Source organism: Gossypium hirsutum, chromosome A11 (genome assembly GCF_007990345.1).
Source record: "Gossypium hirsutum isolate 1008001.06 chromosome A11, Gossypium_hirsutum_v2.1, whole genome shotgun sequence".
NCBI classification, from domain to species: domain Eukaryota; kingdom Viridiplantae; phylum Streptophyta; class Magnoliopsida; order Malvales; family Malvaceae; genus Gossypium; species Gossypium hirsutum.
The window spans coordinates 100,886,315-100,896,982 of NC_053434.1; the positions used below are offsets into that span (position 1 = coordinate 100,886,315).

The 10,668-nt window shown below is 35.6% G+C and overlaps 1 protein-coding gene across 1 annotated transcript; it reads right to left on the reverse strand.

Annotated features, from left to right (window-relative positions):
• Nucleotides 1-528: 528 nt before the first annotated feature.
• Nucleotides 529-3,195, reverse strand: LOC107892263 (wall-associated receptor kinase-like 20). Its single transcript, XM_016817297.2, has one exon. The coding sequence runs from the start codon at nt 3,127-3,129 to the stop codon at nt 1,045-1,047; it is 2,085 nt and encodes a 694-aa protein (XP_016672786.1). The 5' UTR covers nt 3,130-3,195; the 3' UTR covers nt 529-1,044.
• Between the last annotated feature and the right edge of the window lie 7,473 nt (nt 3,196-10,668).

Sequence of the window (10,668 nt, forward strand, 5' to 3'; positions counted from 1 at the left end):
TCTTTAGGATTTAAGATTGCTCTTGCATTTTGTCTTTATTAAATTACTAAAACCACAGTGAATTAACGAATCGAATTTGTTGATCACATAACATGTGAATTATCATCGTTTGAACCGCCTCCAAAAATATATATAAGTATTTTTTTTTCAATCTATAAATAAAAAAATTGATGCGTTTTAGCACATTCGAATTCATATTTTTTATATTGATAATAATGTCCAAACCAATCAAATTAAAACTCAATTAACTAAAATAAGCATGTTTTAATTATCTATAATAAAATATGAGTAAATAAACTTATATAATAATGAATAAAAAATCAAATTTTATATTGAATCATTTTACATTTAAATCATGATGTTTCTATTAATATATATATATATCACTTTTATTTTAATTACTAAATTTTAATTATTTATATAATAACTAACTTTATTTTTTATGTATAAAATTTTATTAAATAATGCATGATTTTCCTTTGGATAATTCACTGAGACAATACCAATTAACCAAAACTCACATTAAAATAAGCAATAGAAACTATACAAATATATAATATCAAATATATTTCCAACATCACTATGAGACCAGAGAGAGAACATTTATTATACATAAGAAATCTAGGTAATGCATTTCTAGTGTGACAAACCTAGCTACTACCTTCAATAAAAGCTATATATAAATATGTATATCTCTGTCTCTTGTTTTGGTTTAAGTCCACACAGCCTTAAATTCTTACTAAAACCTTACAGATTCCAGTTTCCCCCATAACTTCTAAGTCTCGCCTACTCCTTGGTCATTTAATACTTTTGAAAAAGCAAGAATCTGATCCCAGATCTTTTCTTTACATCTTTCCATCCACTCAAATCCATCCTTGGAATCCACTTTCCCTTTGTGTGCAATATTCAAAACCAATGTCCTTCTCAGCATCATTTTCGCCATAGCTCTTCCAACTTTTCCTTTGCTATCATATATATGAATATTCAAAAATTACAGACATCAACAACAAGGTACATATACATATATATTATATTACTGTTCGTTTATATAATCTCCTGGCTAACTTCTTTAGAAACATTTTCTTGATCTATAATCTGAATGATGCAATGGAGTTCTTGGACAACATCTTTCATGGCGGGTCTACCTGATTTCTTCTCCCTTAAACATGCAAATGCAAGGTCTGAGAAAAGTTTAAAACTCTTCAACATATCAGCTGAGGGCTCCTTAAGTAGCTGTTGATCCACAACTTCCATGATCGCACCATTGGTGGCCCGTTGATTAACATAAATGGCTAAATTAACATCATCTTGATCTCTTGAGAAATCAATGGCCCTTTGGGAAGTCAGTAACTCAAGCAACACCACTCCATAGCTATAAACATCACTTTTATCAGTCAACTGGTAGTTCCTATAGTATTCAGGGTCCATGTACCCAAGGGTTCCTTGAGCACATGTTGAGACATGGCTCAAACCCGGGCTAGCCAACCTGGATAACCCGAAATCCGAAACTTTTGCATTGAATTCATAGTCTAAAAGTATGTTTGCTGACTTAACGTCCCTATGGTAAATAGGGGTGTATGCTGCAGAATGTAGGTAAGCCAACGCTTCAGCCGTTTGCAAAGCGATTTTCAGCCTTGTTTTCCAGTCTAAAAAGGTGGAGTACTTTCCGTGCAAATGATCACTTAGGGTCCCATTTGAGATATACTCATAGATCATCAATGGTTGCTCAGCCTCCACGCAACAACCTAGGAGTCTAACCAGGTTCTTATGGTTGACTTGTGAGAGAATCCCAACTTCATTGAGAACTTGTTGGGTGCTCTTAATGTTCCCAACTTTGGCCGACTTGACTGCCACAATATCCCCATTTGGAAGCTCGCCTTTGTAAACCTCCCCAAACCCACCACTCCCTAAGAACCTGTTTCTAGAGAAATCATTTGTCATCTTTTTCACCTCCTTCAAACGGAATATCTTAGCTGGCTTCCCTCCATTGCTTGACTTCAACATGTCTTCCCTCGCCTTCATGAGCTTTGCCTGGTTATAATTTCCCCATCGTTTCCTTGAAGTAATTGCAACAATCGCCATAGCTAGAGTGAAAAAGGAGATCACTCCAATGGACACCTTTAAGCTGACTCTACTTTTTTTCTTCTTTCTCAAGCAAGACCCAACGACAGTGTCCCATTTGTATCCCTTATTGCAAAGGCAACGAGAGAGGCCATTTGTACTAGTAGGTGAACAATTTGAAACCCCAAAGCAATCAAGTTGGCTTTTACAAACAGGCTCAAGGGGAGGCCTCCATTCAATTTCCAACCCTTCTTCCCATTCATAAGCAGCCTTTTCTGGATCCAAATGAAGGATGCTTCTAAAAGCTTTACAACCCGAACTGTGAAGCCGTATTTTGTATGCCGACGGCATCCCTCCGGCTACGAAGGTGCAACATGGATTGACCCCCTCAGCACACTGCAATGCTCGTTTGGCTTCAACATGTCCAGAGCTCTCCAAATAATGGTGACAAAGACTGGTGGGAGTGCAATTTAGAGGAGACATCAAAAGGCGCGGGGAACAGTTAAGGAGAAAGATAGTATTTGAAGAAGTGATGTTAAAAGGGAGTGTTTGGTTTAACCATATGCCTTCACTTACACCCATATCTTGAGTCACACACTTATCAGTCAACCATGGCGATGGTTGAACCACCATGCGGTAAACTGAAGCCATGATTCTAATAACAGGGTAAGAACTTCCGTTTAAGGCATCAAAGTAAAGCTTATGAGTCTGAGAGTCACAACGAAGAGAATAGCTAGGGTCACCACAACTAGGATGGATGCTAAGGGGGTAAGGGACCTCCATTGAACCACATCTTGGACAAGTTTTTTGGGAAAAAGAGTAATGGCTACCGAGAAACAGAAGGAAGAAAACATAGACGAAGACTGGGTTTGCCTGAAACTTAATGGAGACCATGGTGAACCAACAAAGGAGGTAAGAGGTCAAATGGGTATACGAGGGCAAAGAGGAGGGATGATGGTGGGCTAATAAAATGGGTTGAGAAAGAAGAATAAAGTAGGGTAGCTCTATCATATAATGAAAAGTAGCTAAAAGAGAATCTATGTGAAAAAACCTTACATCTTTTGTCATTTATAGGAAAGGTGGATTCTTGTTGTATGGCATCCCTTAGGGGAAGCCATTGCTAGCTATGTTCTCTTCATAATGATTGATATTACCATTAAAGGATTTTCTTCTCTTCTTTATTGAGGTTGAAGAACAGATGATAGAGAGATAAATTCCACAACATAATTAATAGCCTCCCACTACAACTTTGAAGGTTGATCTCTTAAAAACATACAAGTGGCATGCACGAACTCCTAATTCCACAAACAATGTGTATATGGGGGTTTATAATTAATATATGTAAGTTAAATTTAATTTTTATTCCTCTACTATGTTAATATATATTTAAATTTTAATTTAGTACGATTATTCTATTTTTATAATACTGTTATTATTTAGGTTTAAATTGACGACACTAATTATTCGGCTAATTTTTAGAAATATTTTGAAAATAAAAAAAAATTGAGAAAGTATGCTGATTTTTTTTAAAAATTTATAAATTTACATTATTTATGGAGAGAGAAAAAAAACACGTTTAAAGGGTATATTTTCATTGATCTAGCAATGAAATGAAAACACGCCAAATAGGACGCGTTTTTAGGGGAGAGAATAAAAACGCATCCTACAGGATGCATTTTCCTTTCAACGGTAACTATTCCAACAGTAATTTTTCAAATCACTAAAAAGAGTTCAACAACTATAATTTTTCCTATATAAACCCTTCCAAACTTCATTCTTTTCAACTAAATACTAAATTCTCAATCTAAAATTTTGATTTTTGGTTTTTGATTTTCAATTTTCATTTTTCAATTTTCAATCCTCAATCCTCAATTCTCAATTCTCAATTATTTTTTTAGAATCTTTTTCTGAATTTTATTCTCTTCTATTTTATTTTATTCTCTTCTATTTTATTTTATTCCTTACAAGTTTTAAATGATTAATCAGTTTATTCGTTTGGATGACAAGCATATCTTCGACGTTCAATTACAAATAGTAAGAAAATATTATTAAATTATTTAATTTTAAATAGTTAATTATTATACTGTTAACATTATTAATTTTTTATGTTTATATACTCAGGCCAAATATCAGATTTTGGATACGTACATAAATAATTTAAGTGAAGGGGCATTGAATGTCATTTATAGACACTTGTGAGATGAATGATTTTTATACGTGGCTCGCATGCTCGAAGGCACTAAATTGGACCCCTCACTTATCAGTGTTTGGTCGAAAGATAGAGACTAGAGATGCATACATTCCATCTTCCATGCGGTGAGTGTACAATTACACTCGAGGACATTAGTTTACAACTCAGTCTATCAATCGATGGAGAAGTCGTTACGGGGCTAGTGCATAGTGCTGATTGGAGTGCAACATGCAAGTAATTACTAGGGAAGTTGCCGAACTAGTTTAGGGATAGTCGAATCAAGATGAGATGGTTGAAGGACAACTTTAAAACTATTGAGGCTTCCCCCGAGTGATGTTGGAAAAGAGCAATTTGTGCGCGCATCCATCTTGGGGTTAATCAGGGTTCTGCTCATGCTAGATAAATCTCAAAATTTGGTACATTTAAGGTGGCTACTACTAGCTGACTTGAAAGAAGCGGGACGACTTAGTTAGGGATCAGCGATGCTGATGACATTGTATCGAGAAATGTGTGGAGTGACGAAACCAAAAAAAGTTAAAATCAGCAGTTGCATGCTCTTTCTTCAATTGTGGGCATGGTATCAACTACCATTTTTACGCCATCGAGTAGAGCCCCTTATGAGTTCCCACTGGTAATATAGTAAAATTCATTTGATAATATCATTATTGTTTTAATTTTTCATTGTTATAGTTTTGAAATCACATATTATTTTAAAAGGTGGAACAACCCCGCGAAACACAATGGTATACCGACCGAGTTCGATGATATATGACTAGCTTTAAATCAATAAACTGAAAAGGAGATTAGTTTATGAATTTCAAAGTTATCGGTTTTTGATTCCAAGATTTGAAATTAAATATTAAGCTTGTGCTAAAATTTATAAATTCGTACTGCAGTTTGTATGGATGCCATATGCGGATCCAAGGATTCAAGAATGCATCTTGATTGAATTTTTGGCCAATCGCATCTAGAATATCAAAGTGCCATTGATCATTTTTGCAACGCTTAAGATACATGAATCCGATCGAGTGATGCAACAGTTTGGGTGCATGCAACGAATTCCGAGCCACCTTAGGAGCTCAATGACTTGTATAATATCAACTTGTTGGGGGAGATGTGAGGAAGATTGGCCAAAATTCCACAAGAAGTATATCGAGATTTGGCAGTGTAGGTACGATTACTTGCCAATGCGTGAACCATTTCTCACACTGGATTTGGCGACATCTCTGGATTAGATTGAATTGATTCAGGTTAATGACAAGTTGTATCTACTACCGGCTTCAGAAAAAAGTAGGCAACATCACCGTAGGCGGCCAAAATAAGGGACCATCAATCCTAGGTCGGGAGAAGATGCCGCAAGGAGATCAACATTTGCTCTAGCTCCACACGAGGACCTGATTATCTTGCAACCTCTCGATTAGTATAGTTTATATATTTTTAGTGCTAACCCATTTCATTTTACACAAGCACCACAGCACACATAATAATTCCTTGCATCAACACCTTTAGCACCAATTTATTTTACACAAGCACCACAACACGCACAATCATTCCCTGCATCAACACCTTCTCTAGGGGTATTTTTTGCATGACTGCCACCCACTGTACCATATTACATGCCAATGCCGCTAACAACATCGATGCATCTGGTATCACTGAAAATTCCCACCTTTTATCTGAATTGTCCCATGTGACACCATACAGTTATCTGTCGATAGTGTCGCAAACACCTCTAACACCATTGTTCAACTAAGGTGGGTCATCCTCGTAGCCGTTAAATCATACATGGAGGATGTACGATAGGCGATTAAGAACCAGAATAGTCAACCATAGAGGAATGGGATGAAAATGGCGATCAAACCCAATGTGCACGTAAAGATGAAGACAAAGTCGATGAGGAACAACCAACCCAAATAGTGCGATGGAACCTTAGGCGTGCTCGACGCCCACCTGGTTGTGGTACACATTCGAAACGCCAATGATTATGTTATTTTTAATATTCCCTAAATTGTATATTTTCTTTTACATCCCAAATATACGCTTATTTACAATCTACGAAACAAATTTATTAAATTGGTTTGCTTTGTACCATATCATATGGTGAATTTGAATAATTTTTTTCATTTCTTTCTACTCGTTTTCATTTAAGTTTTTCTTCATTCATTTTTTAATTACAATATTTTCAAAAAGCAAAGATTTACTAACAAGGTACAATAAAAGATTAAATTTTGGCTTGCATATTGTAATATATATTACTTCAATAATTAATATTAACTTACAATTTAAAAAAATTAATGAATAAACGAATAAGTTAGTGTTTACCAATGAATAAATTACATTGTAATGCCCCAAAATATCTGTAGTTGTTTCTATAAATAATTGACACAATTATGTATCTGCTTCAGTGGTTAAGTGTTCTGGGTGTGCGTGAGAGGTCCCTATTTCAACCCCTAGCTTTGGCAAATTTTGGCTTTTTCTTGAATTAAGCCTTAACTCCTAGTCAGCGGGCTTATAGTTAATTAAGGGAGGAATCATATCAGAATGGGCCTGCTGGTCTAGTGGATAAGTGGAATGCCTTTTGGATTAACGAATGCATCTGCTATCTTTATGGAGTTGATGAATAGAATTTTCAGACCATATTTAGATTGATTTGTCTTTGTATTCATTGATGACATTTTGATTTATTCACGTGATGAAACCGAACATGCCGAGCATTTGAAGATAGTGTTACAAAATTTGCATGATAAGAAATTGAATGCTAAGTTTAGTAAATATGAATTTTGGTTGCACGAAGTTGGTTTTCTGGGCCATATTGTGTCAGCATCAGGTATCCGAGTTGATCCGAGAAAAATTTCAGCTATTCTGAATTGGAAGCCTCCGAGAAATATTTTTGAAGTCTACAGTTTTTTGGGACTTGCTGGTTATTATTGACGATTTGTGAAAGGCTTTTCTATGATCGTGACTTCGTTGACGAAACTGCTTTAGAAAGATGTGAAATTTGATTGGTCTAAAAAATGTCAGAAAAGCTTTGATCAGTTAAAAACCCTATTGACTGACGCTTCGGTGTTAGTACAACAAGAATTGGGTAAAGAATATGTAATCTACAGTGATGCTTCGTTGAATAGTTTGGGGTTTATTTCAATACAGGAAGGCAAAGTCATGGCTTATGCCTCAAGACAGTTAAAGCCACACGAAGAGAACTATCCGACACACAATTTGGAATTGGCAGCTATTGTGTTTGGTTTATAGATTTGGCGCCACTATATGTTTGGTGAGAAATGTCACGCTTATTCTGATCCTAAAAGTTCGAAATATCTGATGACTCAGAAAGATTTGAACCTGTAACAGAGAATATGGCTAGAACTACTAAAAGACTACGCGCTTGTTATCGATTATCATCCGAGAAAACCCAATGTTGTTGCTGATGCTTTGAGTCCAAAATCATTGTTTGCATTATGTGTTATGAATGCTCAGTTGTGTATGTTTGATGATGGTTCCATTTTAACCTAATTGAAAGTGAGACTGTTGTTTTTACAATAGATTATTGATGTTCAGAAGGTTGATAATGAGATTTTAGCAAAATAAGCTATCCGACCGTTGTTTAAGCTTTTCGAGCTATCCGCGTATCCTTTTTTTTTACTTGCTTTGTCTTCTTTGGTTGCTTCAGAACAGAAGATAATTTAGGAAAGCTTTGTATGGAGCAAAAGTTGTGAGAATTGGAATCTAGAAGTATAAATATTTTGAAACTGGTCAGCTTCTTAACTCTCTGTACTTGAGAATTGGAGAAAGAAAGAGGACAAGGGCTCCTAATTAGTTTCTGTTAAGTGAATTCTAGGCTAAGGTTTATGTGACTTCAATTTAACTGATTTATGCGGTTTCCATGCTTAACTGCCATGACGAAAGAGGCTTTGGCGTAAGGATAAACTATGCTAACAAGGGGAAAAGATTTAAGGTGAGCTTCTCAACTCCGCTTTTGAGTGATTGATGATGTTATGTTGTTTGCTTGAACTATATTCCTGTCTATTTTGAGTCATGACTAGAACCATGGTTGTGCATGGTTATGAAAAATGAGTAGTTGGTGTATGAATGATATTGGTTGTGACTTGACAAATAGATGAATGAAGTACTTTTTATGATAATATTTAGTGAAATGAAATGTATGAAAATATATGTTAATATTGTGTTGGAGTACGGAGGAATTTTACCTTGATAGGGTAGATGAAGTTAAGAATAAGTAGCGGAATGGAGGAATGAGTAGATTCTTAAGGGAATTCAAGGGAGTTTGGTTGCATCGTGGAATGTTATAAACTGGCTCACTAGAGAAACACCGTGACAATAGTCTATCAACTCTATGGAGTGGCACTGTGACAACGATAAGGTCCTTCGGGGCGACAGCTGAACAAAGGTTACAAGGTGTAAGAGTATAGCTCGACTATGGCAACTAATAGTGTCTACCAGGACATTAAACATGGGGTTACATGTGTAAGACCATAGCTCAACTATGGCAACGAATAGAGTTCACCAGGATGTTAAACATGGAGATACAAGGTGTAAGCCCATAGCTCGACTATGAAAACCTATAGAGTCCACAAGGACATTAAGCATGGGGTTATATATGTAAGACCATAGCTCGACTATGGCAACATGTTGATTTCGTAGATTGGTAAACCAGAAGACTCACTATGGTATAAAGAAGAATTCATGGTGTGACTTGCATGACAAGTCACAAGACATGATGGACTTGGCGCTTTTGGGAACATAGACTAACAGGATAACAAGGGGAGTCTTCGAAGGCAATGATGAGTGGAGCCAAGGTAAGGTCTTAACCCAGTTATGTGTGAAAGGAGGGAAAGGTTCCTTAGACAAGATGGTAATGTGATGTATGCCAATAAGAGTCAGCTAGAGAAGTTGCGGATCCCACATTGTTTAAACTAATACATAATATGCTATAATAGGATACAATCTTAATTTGGAAATCGACAAAGAGGTAGCTAAAAGAATGAGTAGACGACAACGGTATTCATGGGAGGAAATATCAACTCAAAGCTGAATAATCAATAAATTCTATCAGAAAATAGTAAGAAGGGAAAGTCAATCAGGGTAATAAAGGACTAGAAAGATCTTGTAGGTTTACCAGGGGTTGAAACTATTAAGGGATACCTGAATAGGAGATAGTATGTTGGGAACTACCTGTCTATTTCAGTATTTTAAAGGAATGAACTAAAAAAATAAGTTTTAAGGGGTTATAGTGGGGGCACGAGTGCACCAAAGAAAAGAGGGTGTTACTTAGCCAAGAACTATAGTTAAGTTCTCTAAAACAAACCTTATTCAGAAGAAAAAAAGACTAAGTTAAGGGCCATTGGTCAGGGTAATTAATTGAATAACCACTAATAGTTTTCATCAGCCACATAGTGAATATGGGGCAGTATTGAAACATATCAAGAATGGTATAATGAAACTTGAAAAAATGAATACTGGGGGCAAGACCCTTATGAGAATATACCTAGAATATGACCAGAGTAAGGGTTATACCCACCAGTATTTAGCTTAGAGTGATTGAAGCATTGGCTACGCCAACTAAGTTCGTAGATTCCCCCACAAAATCCAGGGAGTTTAACTTTGTGCATAAAATATCCTTTTCTTAGAAATTAAGTAGTCTTTTATCAATTTTTATGAATAGACCTCACTAAGTTCCTTTGAACTTATAAAAATTTATTGCTTGGATACAGGGTAAATAAAGACTTGAAAATCAAATGGAAGGACCAAGCCAGTTTACGCTAAAGTTAAGAGTTGGGCGTGATAGCAGAATTATGTATATAGAGGGGCACCCTTAAATGCCACACCTCATGGTTTAAAATGATTACATCTGTAATTTGATCATTAATTTAAAACTTGTAAATAACTGTCATGTGTACTTAAGGAACCAAAGTTGTGAGAATTTATTTTTAGTATAAAATGAGACTTAGCAGTAGTTAATTGTTGGAAAGTTAGGTTGCCTAAGTATGTAGTAAATTTAGATAAAATTTTGTTAAGATATTTAAATTGTTATGAAATTTGGTACCCAAACTTGTAGATTAGGTAAGGTATAAAGTGTTACAAATTTAATGGTATCAGAGCTTCAATTTAGCCGATCCTTTGGACATAGAAAGTTAAGGAATGACCCATATATGCATGCTACAACAGAACTAGATTTGCCCCTTAATGTTGTTAATAGTTGATAAATATTATGAGGATAAGTGCAGAATTGGTGATTATTATACTGGGGATAACAAAAAGATAAACAAGTGCAGTAGGAATAAAAGACATGGAAACTACAGAATGAGAATTTTCATTAATTAGGAAATCTGTACAAGTACAAATAAAGCATTGTCCCCAGTCGACGGATCAATTGCCTCCTCAGTGTCTTCCTCCTCATC